We start from the raw sequence: 15254 nt of genomic DNA on the forward strand, positions 1-15254 counted from the left end.
TTAACTCAGGATCTGTTAGTATTTTGGACCTGTGGACTCACAAATCCAAACTGCTTCAGAAAACCTCCATTCTCTTTTGTCTTTTCATCCTGTTTATTTTTCTTTTATTGAAGTATAGTTGACATAATATTATATCAGTTTCTGATGTACAACATAGTAACTTGATATTTATATAGATTATGCAACATACAAAGTTATTACAATATTACAGTCTTTTGACTATATTCCTTGTGCTGTATATTACAGCACTGAGACTGATTTATTTTATAACTGGTAGCTTGTATCTCTTAATCCTCTTCACCTATTTTGCCCATCCCCCACCCCCTCTTTTCATCATCTGTAAATACCTACTTCCATTCCAATTGGAGTACATATATTCTTATATACTCTAAAGTATACATAGAGTGCTTTTTTCCCCAAAGAATGAAAATCCAGGTCAAAGACTGTTAATTAAGCTCTTTCTTTAAGCTTTATTTTCTTCCTTAGAAACTCAATATTTCTGTTTCCTCAACTGCTAAAAAAGCCCTCATTCAGGTTGAAGAAGACATGGTAAATATATACAATGGAATATTACTCAGCGATAAAAAAGAACAAAATACTGTCATTTGCAGCAACGTAGATGGACCTAGAGATTGTCATACTGAGTGAAGTAAGTCAGAGGAAGACAAATATCATATGATATCGCTTATTTGTGGAATCTAAAAAAAATGGTACAAATGAACTTATTTAAAAAACAGAAATAGACTCACAGATGTAGAAAACAAACTTATGGTTACCAGGGAGGAAAGGTGTGGGGGAGGGATTAACTGGTAGACTGGGATTGACATATACACACTACTATATATAAAATAGGTAACTGATAAATACCTACTGTATAGCACAGGGAACTCATCTCAGTACTCTGTAATGACCTATATGAGAAGAGAATCTAAAAACGAGTGGATATATTTATATGAATAACTGACTCACTTTGCTGTACAGCAGAAACTAACACAACATTATAAATCAACTATACTCCAATAAAAATTAAAAAAGAAAAATTCCGTCATTCAATCTAATGCAGATCAACTTTTATCCTTAAAAAACTAAAATTATTGTAAAACTAAATATAGAGCCTTCTAATTTTCCTCTAGTCCCCCAAATTACTGGTATCTCTACCTCCTAAATAGCGTTAATACAAGTTACCCCATCACTTTTCAGAAGAATATGCAGAATTAGGATAAGCTTTATTTCATCCCAAGATAGGAATCACTCAGACCACATTCCTCCCATTCTTTAGGGATCAGGTCACAGGCATAGTTCAAGTGTCTTCCTTCCTTGTAGGCTACTTACCAGGGAAGCTTTCCAAGGGTAAGTGAGCATTGGTGTGATGGCCAGTGCAAACCATAACTCCATCGAAGACATTCACCTCCTTTTTCCCTTCAGATACCGTGACCACCTCCCATTGGCCTGAAGTGGAGAAATCAGGCTGCTTCTTCACACTGCACACGGTGGTCTAAAAAGAAAAGGGGTAGCCACAGGGCACTATAACCACAGCCCATATAGTGGACATCTTCCCTGACAGGACTCTCCTTGCAGAGGGTAAACAAAGGGCTGATACCGCCTAACAGGCCTCATGCAGGGGTATTTGATTTTCATACTCCACAAATCAGAACTTTTTTGTTTGGGGCTGTGGTCAGAGTGAGAAAACTTCCATGAGGCAAGCTAAATAAAAGAGAGTTGGCAGACTAACGCTGCACTCTCCTCTGCTTCCAGAGAAGTGCAGACTACCAGTTCTCTGGACCATACCCTAGGGCAATGTGCTACGTGAATAAAGTTTGGGCTTCTCTTGTGCTTCTGAGACACTCCATGCACGAAATGCCTATTCCTCCCCATACCCCCAGACATCCTGAGACCCTCTGATGCCTTCTTACCGCAAGTCCTCTTCTCACTGTCTGGCCTTAAACTTGTGACTGAGCTAGAGGGCTCCCTTTCCTAATAGAGTAGAGAAACATCTCAGTGGCTCATATTTTATGTAAATGAACCTCTCTGACTCCCATAAATGCCCATTTTACAAGTAACTATAAAGAAAGAAGGTGTGAGATGGGATAGTCAGTGGCACAATTTTTAGCTTTAAAAAATAATAATAAATATAGGTTACTCTACCCAGGTTAAGGAAACATTAAGAATGTGTTCCTGTGCTTCTAGGGTTTATGCCATAATGTCTTGGTTGACTAATAGAGATACCCCTCTTGTATACCTGAGACATCACATACTACTTATAGTTCCTCTCTATCATGTTCTTACTTTTACACAGGCTGGTGCTTCTGCCTGAATAATCCTTTTACTCTTTCTTCATTTGGAGAAACTCACCCTTCAACATTTAGCTTGGTATTATCTCCTCTAAGAAAACTTCCCTGGTGTCTGATGCCTCATGCCCTGATGGGCTGTGTCCCTCCTCTGAGCTGCAATGTATAGATTTCAGTGGCATTTATCACTCTAACTCTTTATTTTTATAATTATGTTTACAATGAAATTTCTCTTCATTTTTCTATCTCCTTAACTAGACTGTGAAATCACTGTTTTTTTTTTTTTTTCTGTCTTCACTGCTTAGTATGGTAACAAACCTGTTTGTTTAAAGTGTTTAAACACAATAAGTGTTTAAAGAAGTGAAGAGAAGGACCACTAGGCTGTAAATGACTGACTTTGGAAGTCGTCACTGGATATTGCCATTTTAAATTTGTCATTAAACAGAAAAAGGCATGATTTAGTAGAATGATCAGAAGGTAGAAGATTTGGGCTTTTTGCCAGCTGTCAGAGTATTGATTCTTTTATGGTCACGGTTTAGAATGATAGGAATATCACAGAAGACTTTACAGCAGGAAGGAACCAGTGAAGTGATCTAGTACAGGCATCTTGTTTTACAAATAAACTTAAGATACATCGGCATTGAGGAACTTACTTGTCTGAAGTCACAAGTTGATTAGTGGTAGAGCAAAGACTAGAATTCAAGTTTTTGTTTCCCAATTCAGTGTTCCTCCCTCTACACCAGAGTTAACTTATTTGTTCCCTCATAACTTTTTAATACCTACTTCACTGGGTTGTTGTGATCACATAAATAATGCACTGGAAAGTACTTCAGAAAGTATAAAAGGGCTAAGCAGCAAGTTGTGGAAACAGAAGGTTTTGAAGTTCCCATGCCTGTCAGTTCCCTTCATTGTTTTATTGTAATCAAATGATATAGAATGAAGGCAATGAAATGAAGGTGGCTTCCTGGATCTGCAGTCAAAATACATAGAAGAGGGACCTTTCCATGAATATTTTCAGACATAGAGAAGACATAGAGTAGAATCTGTCTGGATAGGATAGATACATGAGCATATCAAACCAATCTATACATAAGCACTGGTAAATGAGAACAGTTATTCATTTACTTGAAACTCCGAACACAGAGATACCCACAAAATTCCCTACCTTAAACCGAATGTACTTTAGAAGGTCAAATTCTTTGGCATACATCCTGAAATACTCCAGGATCTGGGAGTTATGCATGAAGTTAGGATAGTGATCTGGGACGGGATAGTCACTGAAGCACATCATCTCCTTAGAAGTGTTGATGATCACTGACTTGTAAATACTGGCCCTCCCTTCTTCAGGTTCTTCCTGCAGTAAATAAAAAGCATTCATAGCAACTTGAGAATTAAGGTCATGGTTTATAAACAGCCAACAAACATTTGAAAAAGTTTTCTGAAAGAAATGCCAATTAAAAAAAGTCCCCTCCCCACAACCCTTCACATCTCCCAGTATTTGTGCCCTCGTGCAGTCTCTTCCCCTTGAATCTAAGTTGTCTTTATGACTTGCTTTTGACCAACAGCATGCAGTTGGAATGATACTGAATGGCTTCCAAGACTAAGTGATAGGTAGTCTTGCAGCTTCTGTCTGGGTCTCTTAGAAAGCTTGCTCTGGTGGAAATCAGCAGCCACGTAAGATGTCCAGGTACCCTGAGACCACCATCCTGTGAAGAAGCCTGAGCTAGCCACATGAAGAGCATGTTTGGGATAGAGAGATGTGCAGCCAGCCCCCAGAAGTTCTAGTTATCCCAGCTGACGTTCTAAATATGTGAGCAGAGGGGTCATAGCACACGTCCAGTCCCAGCTGTCACCTGATTGCCATGACATAAGACTCCAAGTGAGACTGCCCATCTGAGTAATAGTCTTTTAAATAGTATATATATTTCAAAGCCTAGGGAAGTTTCAAAAGTTTCATACGCTTGCCACATTGTTCTCCAGGAAACACTGTACTAACTTACATCCTGTCCACTATGTGTTCTCATTTTACCTCGTTTTTACTAAATTAAAAGACAATTACTCAGTGTTAGCAAAAATGAGGTGAAATGAGATCTTAGTACAATGTTTTCTGGACAGCAATGTGACAAGAATATGAAACCCTTGCAACTTAGCCTTTTAAAGAAAGATTCAGCATTGTAGACAAAGATTTATGTTAAAGGATGTTAATGATAGCATTATTTATAACATAAAAATGAAATAAGCTAAATGCCTGCAATATTGTGATTTATAGGAAATATATATTTGGTCATCCAGATGGTCAAAATATATTTCTCATATATATTTGGTCTTTCTCCACAGTTCCTAGCTCAGAGCTCCCAAAACTCTCCTAATTTCCGAAGTGTTGAGAGTGATGAAAAGTACCCTTTGTTATGTTAATATGCTGACTTTTAGAAAGCAACTAAGGATGGGGGCTGGTTACCAATGGAGCAAACCCTGTAATTAGAGGGTTGTAACTTTCAGTTGCCTATCCCCTGATCTCTGGGGCGGGGACAGGGCCTGGAAGTTGAATCAATAACCAATGCCCAGTGATATCATCAATCATGCCTATGTCATGAAGCCTCTATAATAACCTAAAAGAGTGGGGTTCAGGGAGCTTCCAGGTTGGTGAACCAAAGAGATTAGGGGAGAGCGGTGTGCCTGGAGACGGCATGGAAGCTCAGTGTCCTTTTCCCTATGTATGTCTTTCATTTGCCTGTTCCTAAATTATATTCTTTTACAACAAACCGGTAACCTAGTGAGTAAATGGTTTTCCTGTGTTCTGTGAGCAAATTAATCAAACCCAAGGGGTGGGGATGGGGGTGATCATGGGAATTTCTGATTTATAGTCAGTTGGTCAGAAGTATAGGTAAAAAACAACCTGGACGTGAGACTGGCATCTGAAGTCCAAATCCAAGGAAGGGGTCATTGGAACCTCCAATCTGTAGCTGGTTGGTCAGAAGCCCAGGTAATAACCAGGACTTATGACTGGTGTCTAAAGTGGGGTTGAGGAACTGAGCCCTCAATCTGTGGAATCTGACACTGTCTCTGGTTAGATAGGCATCAGAATTGAGTTGAATCCTTGGACATCCTGTTAGTGTTTGAGAATTGTTTGCTGGTGTCTGGGGACCACGCACACACACATTGGAATTGGTCTCAGAACCATTTAATGCCCAACAAAATTCACTGTAATTTTGAGAACCACTGCTCCAGATCCTTGCTACCTAAAGTAGGATCTGTGGACTAGCAGCAGGGGCATCACTTGGAAGATTGTTAGAAATGCAGAATCTTAGGCCCCATCCCAGACCTACTGAATCGGAATCTGCCTTTTAACAAGATCCTCAAGTGTTTCAGATGCATCTGAAAGCAGAGAAGCATTGCTCTAGCTGATATCAAACCCCAGTTCACTGTTCTTTCCCCAGCAAGGTTAACTTCTTTGCTTCCTCAAAAACTTCTACTAACTACCTCATGGGGTTGTTGTAGTGATCACATAAAATAAAGCAGTATCTACCCAGATTGTTATATTAGTCTGTCACTGAGATATCACAAACCATGACTTTTCAACTCTATTATATTTTTTAAAAATTGTTTTGATTATGGAAAATTACCTTAACCAATTTGGGCCCCCTCTTCTCTTTTTATTCCAGAAAAAGATATATGGATGTTACTGAACATTGAATGGCCACAAAGGAGAGTGTTCACTGGCTTTGCCCACATTAGAGATGATTTTCCTCCCATTTTTAGAGAAGAATTTTTCAGTTTCAGAATCCTGAATTGATCATTCCCATTTCTCAGCCCCATACTTCAAGATCTCATTCCCTTTGGCTGCTAATGGTGTTTTTACAAGTCTCTTCCAATCTATCCTACCTATTTCAACCAAAGTGTTCTTTCTAGGGTATGGTTGTATCTCTGCCCTAATTAAAATTTTGGATGCTGCCCCATTTTCTCTAGTGTATATTTTTCAGCTTAGGATTCAAAGACCTCCATAATGTCTTATAGTCTATTCCTTATCTCCCCAGCTAGATTGTAGGCCCCTTTACTTGTATTCATGCTCTTTCCCACAGCATATAAAATTATAAATAGCACTTAGTAGATATTTAATAGATGTATGTTGAATTATATTGAGAAAGGTGCATATAGAAAAAGGAAGTAAATTTACATAATGCATAACAAACTAATGAAATACATCAAAGTTCATTTAAAAACAGTTGAATAAGCTATTTTAATCTTATTCACAAAAATTTGTTGTAAGGAAAATTGAAAATAATATAAAACCAAATGCATAGAGATATTCATTTTATAGTATTTAAAATATCTATTAATTAGAAACCACTTAAAATGCCCCCCTCCCCCAATAGGAAAAGGGTTTAGAAAATTATGGTATCTCAATATGATGAAGAATTTACCTTCCACACCACTCCTTAAGTATCCTGCTAAATTCAAAGCAGATCCTGTCACCCCACTGCTTAATGGGCTTCAACTGATTCCATTTGGAAAAGCAAATTTCTTATTTGGAAACTCAGCATATTTCACAATCTATCCCAATCTACCTTTTTATCTTCATTTAGTGCTCTCCTCAGTTAATTTCAAGCTTCTGAGTCATTAAATTGTTGTTGAAACATTCCAGACTCTTTCACAACTTCAAACTTTTGTAACACTACAGTACAGCTTCTTCATTTGGAAAATTCCTATCTATCATTCAAGAGTCACATCAAATGTCACTTCTTTGGAGAAATATTTCTTGTTCTCTCCACTGAGTTAAATGCCCCATTCAACCTCCAAGCTGCCAAAGCTCTCCGCTCATATTGCCATCAAGGCAACTTAGAACACGTGATATTCTGCATTTGTTTTCATGACTATGAGGTACCCAAAAGTAGGATTTGTGTCTTATTTTTTGTAGCTCTATCATCAAAACAGTACCTCATATATAGTGGATGCTTAATAAATGCTTTGAAATGAATTAATGAGTGAATTATAGAGATTGAATTTGGAGATACTTAAAACTATTATTTTGAAATCTGTGTAGAAACATTGAAAATGGCCTATGATATAACTTTAACTGGAAAAAGTAATATGACAAAATGCAAGTCACATTCTAATCACCGAGTATATAATATTATGTATGCCTAGGGCAACTGTATACCTATGTCTACCCATATTTATATAATTACACATTGTATAATGTCTCCCCTGTTATATGAGTATATTTTATTTATTTTAAATCAATAAAACTTGAAAGTAGGAAAAACAAATTGATTTATTAAGGAGGTATGATTTTTTCTTTTATTTTTGTAGAAATGTTGTTTATACTACACCTTCATGTTAAAAACCTTCAGCAAACTAGGAATAGAGGGAAATATCTTCAATTTGATAAAGAACATCTACAAAATACTTGCAGCTAACAGCATACTTCATAGCGAGAAAATGGACAATTTCCCCATAAAATTGAGAACAAGTTAAGGACAGCCTCTCTTACCACTTCTATTCAACACTGTACTAGAAATGCTAACTAATGTAATAAGATAAGAAATGGAAATAAAAGTATACAGCCTTGGAAGGAATAAATAAAATGATTTTTATTCACAGATGATATGACTGTACAATATCCCAAAGAATTAAAAAGAATTAAAAAAATATTCCTGAAACTAATAAGCAATTATAGTAGTGTTGCAGGATACAAGGTTAATATACAAGAGTCACTTACTTTCCTATATACCAGAAATGAAAAATTGGACTTTGAAATACAGTACTATTTATAACAACACCCCCCAAATTAAGTGCTTAGGAAAAATCTAACAAAATATGTATGAGACTTATATGCAGATACCATAAAACACAGAAGAAGGAAATCAAAGATATAAATAAATGGAAAGATATGCTGTGCTCATAGATTGGAAGACTCAGTATTGTTAAGATGTCAGTCTTCCCAACTTGATTTGTAGATTCAACGCAATCCCAATCAACATCGCAGCTAGCTATTTTGTGGATATTGACAAACTGATTCTAAAATTTATGTGGAAAGAAAAGAGGCTTAGAATAGCCAACTTTGACCTTAAGTGTGGACTGTGCATAGTGACTTTCTTGCAAAGAGTATAGTATGACAAGGGAGAAAAAAAGGAACAACTTTACAGTGGCAAACCCTGATAAACAGCATCTCAAGCCAGGTCGGCAAGGTTAACATCAATCAATTGTGATAAGTTTGATAGTATGTACCATTGATATGATGTGATAAGAATAGCACTTTACCTCTAAGGCCTTCCTCCCCAAAATTCATAACTCCAGTCTAACCATGAGGAAAACATCAGGCAAATCCCAGTTGAGGGACATTCTATAAAATACCTAACCAGTAATCCTCAAAACTGTCAGGGTCATCAAAAACAAGTCTGAGAAATTGTCACAGCCAAGAGGAGCCTAAGGAGACATGACAACTACATGCATCGTGGTGTTCTGGATGGGAACACCTGGAACAGGAAAAGGCCATTAGGAAAAAAACCTAAGTAAATCTGAATAAAACATGGACTTCAATTTATAATAATGTATCAGTACTGGTTCATTAATTAGGACAAATGTATCATACTAATGTAAGATGTTAATAATATCTGGGCATGGGGTATATGGGAACTCTGTACTATCTTCCTAATGATTCTGTAAATCTAACACAGTTCCAAAATTCAAAGTTTATTTAAACATGTTGTTTGTATATAGCACGTTTTTTTTAAAAAAAATTAAATTAATGAGTGGTAGGGTCCTTTTGGAACCAAGATGTTTGAGGGGCAAGGGTAGACACATTCCTAACTTTTAAATTCAACTTCATTCATTCTTTCAGTAGATATTTCTGAAGTCCCTCTGTAATAAAAACACTATATTAATGCTAAAAAATACAAGTCTGTCCCTGTTATCCAAGGGTTCAAAGTTTAGTACAAGGAGTAGACCCATGCTTTCCACAGCAGGTGTGTTGGGATGACTGAGCTAAATGAATCACAGATCTTACTCCTGTGACAATAATCATATATTTGTATTCTTTTTCAAGCAACTAAGACAACAAAGTGTTATTGTGTGTCAACAAAAACCTTCAAGCCCTTCTAAACACCTGATTGGACCCTACGTAGAGTTCATCACTGTCAACTCACTGCTTTATAAAAGAGAGTGAGGGCAGAGCAGTACTGGGTCAGTGAGTGGAAAACGAAGCTTCTGCTTCTGCATTTTAGTATTACCTACCATCAGTGAATAATCTGCCCTCTAGAGATGTATCTTGATTCCTGCCTAAGCACATGACTCGCATTGAGTAGGAAGTTCATATGAGAAACTAGAGAACAAGGGACGTAGGGTAGTGTAATTGGAACTGAAGGGACTGGAGGCAATAGTAAGGGCAGAAGAAAGGAGAAAAATGACTCCCCTTCAGTGGGAGGAGTGAGAACAGTGTGGATCTTCTGTTCCTTTGACAGACTCTCAGAATCCCGTGGGACAGAAGCTGTCTTAGGACTGTTGTTCTCAGCGTTGTCTTCACACTGGACTCATCTGGGGAACTCTAAAATACTAATGCCTGGTCCTTACTCCCAGAGACCCTGTTTTAATTGCTTCTTGTCTAATGTGTAGACAAGGTTGAGATCTGCTGGTAAGAGGTCGTGTGGTGGCCCCGGAAAGCTCAGGGCACCAGAGTTTATCCCATCCACCTCATAAGTCCTTTCTCCATACATCCTTAGCTAAACTGCAGAATGCCTGAGGGCAGTGGCAGGAGGTTATATAACTCTGTATCTCCACACCATCTAACAAAGTCTGAGCTTCAGAAATGTTTGTTCAATGAACTGTTATCGATTTTGTTTTAAAGATGCAATGTCATCCTCATTAATCACCTGGGAAAGCTGAGGTAAAAGCTGAAGGGCAAAGGTTTCCATGTTGGCTGCACATTAGAAATAGCTAGTGGAGAGCTTTATTGGCACCCAGGCCAATAAAACCAGAATCTGGATGGACTGGTATCAGTATTTGTTAAAGTTTGTTAAAGTTCCCCAAGTGATTGTTCAGTGTTGCAGCCAAAGCTGACAGCCACTGCTCTACAGTTACCCTCTTTTAAGTATTTTTGTATCCATTCAGTTGTCTTTTTGGGGGGGGGGGGTTGATATATTTAAGAATTAAAAACACCCATTCATCTAAGGGTGTTTATTACTTAATTTTATATTTTAAATTAAAATGTACTAAATATGCCTCATTTTACATTATATTGTATCCATATGGTACCTTTGTATCACATATACACTTTAGAATCTCACTACGTGAACTGTAGTTATCAGATCAGCAGCATCAACATCACCTGGGGCTTTGCCTGAAATATAGAATCTTGGCACCACCCCAGATTAATGAATCGGAATGTACACTTCAGCAAAAGCTCCAGTGATTCATGTGCACATTAAAGTTGGAGAAGCACTGCTTTGGTATGCTTTAAGGATTTTTAAAATTCAGATTGACTAAAGAATATTAAAAATTATTTTCCAGCAATACATGCTCATTAAAACCTCAGCATTTCATAAGAGATTTATCATTTTAAGCTATTTCGTTCATAAAGTAATATTGTAGTGTGAAAATTAAAGTGATATGTCTCACATTTCTACCGACTTTTCACCATCAGTCTGGTCTAACTTTAATGAGGAGATCAAGAAGAAAGAAATTTATATTGAGTCCCTGAGACCTGTTACAAGAAAGAGAAAATGGAAGCCCTGAGTTGCCAGTGGCTTACTGGACACCCGGTAGCAATGGTGGAATTCCAAAGTGCTTGGGACGATCCTATATATGAAACCCCCAATGAATTACAGAAAATTTAGGGGAGGTAGGATGGGGGAGAGGAAGGCTCCAAATAACAAGCAAGGGGGTCACAGAAAAGCAGATCTGAGGCAATTCTTGAGGAAACCAGCATCAGCATGTAAAACATGTTTAATCTGCAATTAATGGATGTTTATAATACCTCAGGCTCCACAACTGTGTAACTGTGGAATATGTGAGAATGAAGGTCTCTATTTCACAAGCATTCTAAGCAGCCACCCAAGATATTTTGCTTCTCTAGGATTCATTTATAAAATGTAAATATATTTGGTGCCTAATATATGCCAGGCATCCCCCGTGGCTCTAGAAATATAGTGGTGTTTGTGTGTGCCTTTATAATATATGTAAAATATATGTATGTTATATATAATGTAATAGACACAGATGTGGTCTGTCTTAACAGCAGTCAGAGCATTATGATGAAATATAGCTTATTTATTTTCAAGAAAGCAGTTTATAAGGTGCTGAAGTTTTGCCAAGAGTATAATCAGAAAACACTCCAAATTGGGTCTTTAACAGAGAGGAAGTTTAAACCACTTTGGAAGTAAAACCTGATAATCAGGTAGGATGGTGGACCCTTCACTAATTTCATGCCTGGTCAGTAGTTGCCAGACCTGGCTAGGATGCTTACCAGACACCAAATGTGTGGGCCACACTCTAGGCCAACTGAATAATAACTGATGTTTAGCAATTATTGTGCCACTGTTATTAGTGATGACATGAGTATTCATTCACTTAATCGCCACAATAACTATGAAGTGGGTGCCAATATTATCTCCTTCTTAAAGATGACAACACAGAGGTACAGAGAGGGTTAATGGTTTTCCCCAAGGTCACAGTAGGATTTGAACCCAGACGTGCTCTTAACCTCTACACCATGCTGTGGCTGGATTTCAAAAGTAAAATTTCCTATTTATTACAAAATATTAATTAACAGTCTTTTCAGCCCATGCCCAAGACTGATTATGACCGAGGCATGCATGGTGTGCTAAGGAGTATCCACCCTAGATCCGAATAGGGACGATTGTCAAATAGAGTTAGTCCCCAAGACGGAGCCCAGATGCAAAACAACTGTACTGCTGTTCTACTAAGGAATGCTATGAACGAATGAAACCACTTTTAAGTAGCTGGCCAGCACTGTGTTCGTTTTGTGAAATATGAAATAAATCTGGACACCTTAATACACTTAAAACACTGGCTTAAAAAGTGAGTTGAAAAGCAAACCCAATGGATGTTGCTTTGGAGATCAGTTAAGGAGGGTGATATTCTTTGACATATAATAAGCTTAACTATCATTTAAGTAAGAAGATACCTTAACTGTTAGTAACAAGTTGCAGGACTCGGTGTGCATATTAAAGCAACTCAACTTTAAAACTGAGTCTGTGCAAGGACAAGAAAACCCAGTTGCAGGTGCCCTCTGCCCTTCTCTGAAGACAGGACTACTGCTTTGATTTCTCAAGTGAAGGAAAAGTGCAAAGCAAGGAAGGCAGCCAGATTTTATATCCTATTCAAGCACTAGACTCATTAGAGAATTGTTTAAAGTAAAGGAAGGAAGCAACGAAGGAAGGAAGGTAAGAAAGAAAAGAAAAAAAAAACAGTAAGGTTAGAAGAGATTGAAAAGGGGGATTCCTGGAAGGAGTTGTAAGCAGTATTCTAGATCACTTACCGATGAACGCAGACCAAGAGCAACCACTTTACATGCCTGCCATTCTGCTACACCCCCCTACCAAGATTGTTACCCTTTTCTGGATAGTGGCAAAACTCATTACAGACAGCGCCCAACTTGTGATTTTTTGACTTTACAATGGTTCAGAAGCGATACACATTCCATAGAAACCACACTTCGAATTTTGAATTTTGATCTTTTCCTGGGTTAGCGATATTTTGTAACATACTCCGGTGATGCTGGGCAGTGGCAGCTTCCAGTCAGCTGGAAGGATCAGGAGGGTAAACAACTGATAGACTTACAACCATTCTGCACCCAAACAACCATTCTGTTTTTCATGTTCACTACAGCATTCAATAAATTACATGAGCTATTCGACACTTTATTATAAAATAGGCTTTGTGTGAGATGATTTTGCCTGTGTGTAGGCTAATGTAAGTGTTTTGAGCACGTTTAAGGTAGCCTAGGCTCAGCTATGGTGTTAGGTAGATTAGGTGCGTTAAATACATTTGTAACAGGATATTTTCAATTTACGATGGGCTTATCAAGATGTAACCTCATTGTAAATCAAGGAAGATCTGTAAATGAAAATGATCTCTGTGCCATTTTCACAGACATCAGTAAAGGACAAAACGAGTGATACCTGCGTCCCATTTTGCTGCCAGCATAGGGAAAGAGGAACCTGCATAGAACCTGAGGTGATGGCTGCTGAGAGGAGGTCAGCAGGTTGAAGTCTGGCAGGTTTAATCACTGTGAAGCCCATCATACTTCCTGACACGAGGTAAAATCTTATGCAATGGTTCAATACTTGGCGAGAGCTCCAAGCATTAAGGAACAAGATTTACCTGAAACCTCCACAGCCCTCCGATGTCATCAGTCCCTTCAAAGCAGACCGGCTCCAAGCCTTCTTCCAGGCAGCACTTGATAGACGTGAGCCCACTCACTCCTCCCCCAATCACAGCAATTCTTTTCTTGGTCATGGTCTCCAGAGATCTTCACCAGGCTGGGTCAGTGTAACCTGTCCTAAAGAAAGGTTGACAAAAGACAGAAAGCACACATCAGTTAACACCTTTCAAAGAAGAGCTTGAACGTAGCATTTAGATAAATTCTGCAGCAGCAGGTGCCTTTGGGGAACCCAGATTCCAGTGTCCTCGTGGACCACCGGGAACTACTACACCTTGGACGAGTGAGCCCTGTGCCTGGAAGACCCAGAGCTGAGACCCAGAGCTGAGAGCTCTGCTGCGGTGCCCGACCTCGCTGCCTTTGCCCCAACACTGGCAGATCCTTCAGCTGCGATCAGGAGGGCACTGCACTTTCAGCTCTTTGCAAAGAAATGTAAAACAACAAAGTACAAACAGCAGCAATAGCCAATGTGGAGGGGCTGTTCAGCTCCACCTCCTTTCAGCCAACACACCGCCCACTCAGCAGTGCCCATTACCCCCACAGAGGGGAGAAAACGTGGGCCAAACCTGCTCTGGGCAGAAATAATTAACCCTATGGCCTCTCTGTTTTTCACCTGCAGTTGCTCGCACTCTCAGCTACTCTCAGGGGAGACCCTAGGGGCCGGAATCTCCATCACCCACCCTTCCCATTCACTTTTAACTTCCTGGTGTTGTCTTACAGTGACAGACTCTTACTGGTGAAGGGAAACTGTCACCAACAACCCTGAAGCAAGTCTTGCTCAAAAGCTTAAGCGGAGAACATGTCTTTCAGGAGATCTGTCAGAACACATCCTGGGCCCTCGTCCACCTCTCCAAGCCAACCCCCAACCCCACAAATCGGATCTTTGGTTCCGTGCTACGGGAAGAAATTTACTTTAAAATACCCATGCACTGAGCTGGGCGCTGGGGCACAGTGGGGAGTGAGGGGATTAAGTTTCCTACTTAGAGGAGCTTATAGTTTAGTAGAGAAGACTGATACACAAACAGATAATTTCAAAAAAATAAAAATACTGTGAAAAAGAACTTTCCTCACACAGCTACCTGTGTGATTACAAACATAAAATATCCACTTTTAAAATGTAACAAAATTTTCAAATCATTCAGCAAAGACCAATGTAATGGATATAGGATTTCATATACTGGGTCAGAATCAGGGCTTATTCAACCCAGGAGTCTATTTTGACAGGTGTAAGGGGTTCTGGAAGAGCTGGGTTGTAACCAATGCCATGCATCTCTGTGCACCTTATACTACCCCCTGAGTCAACCTTGCTGAAGATGATGTGATGCCAATAATTCCAGCACTGGGTTTTGACTTAGTGACCTCACCCCGAAAGTATCCTTCCCAGGCCAATGGGTTATTTCTCAAGGGTTTACCTTATATGGTGCAAAAGATACAATGGGAATGGATCATATCTTTTGGGAATGCACACATATAATCCTCTCGGCAACCCCATGGAGAAAGTACTATCAAGTAAGAAAAAGTACTTGTACTTTCAAGTAAGTACTATCAAGTTGTTACTTACTTGCAAG

The 15254-nt window shown here is 38.8% G+C and overlaps 1 protein-coding gene and 1 long non-coding RNA gene across 2 annotated transcripts in view; one reads left to right on the forward strand and one right to left on the reverse strand.

Annotated features, from left to right (window-relative positions):
- The window catches only part of LOC113611653 (dimethylaniline monooxygenase [N-oxide-forming] 5), a 29741-nt gene extending 14727 nt beyond the window's left edge, over nucleotides 1–15014 (reverse strand). The window contains exons 1-3 of the mRNA XM_027090936.1: nucleotides 13629–15014; nucleotides 3454–3642; nucleotides 1333–1495 (exon numbers count right to left, since the gene is read on the reverse strand). Coding sequence (XP_026946737.1) covers nucleotides 1333–1495; nucleotides 3454–3642; nucleotides 13629–13763 — 487 coding nt within the window. The 5' untranslated portion in view covers nucleotides 13764–15014. The remainder of the gene's footprint in view (nucleotides 1–1332; nucleotides 1496–3453; nucleotides 3643–13628) is intronic.
- On the forward strand, nucleotides 265–6241 carry LOC113611656 (uncharacterized). Its single transcript, XR_003429539.1, has 2 exons — nucleotides 265–649; nucleotides 5951–6241. It is a non-coding gene; the product is annotated as an uncharacterized LOC113611656 (long non-coding RNA).
- Nucleotides 15015–15254: the final 240 nt, after the last annotated feature.

Source organism: Aethalodelphis obliquidens, unplaced genomic scaffold (assembly GCF_003676395.1).
Source record: "Aethalodelphis obliquidens isolate GAN/ISIS:26980383/991018 unplaced genomic scaffold, ASM367639v1 scaffold70, whole genome shotgun sequence".
Lineage (NCBI taxonomy): Eukaryota > Metazoa > Chordata > Mammalia > Artiodactyla > Delphinidae > Aethalodelphis > Aethalodelphis obliquidens.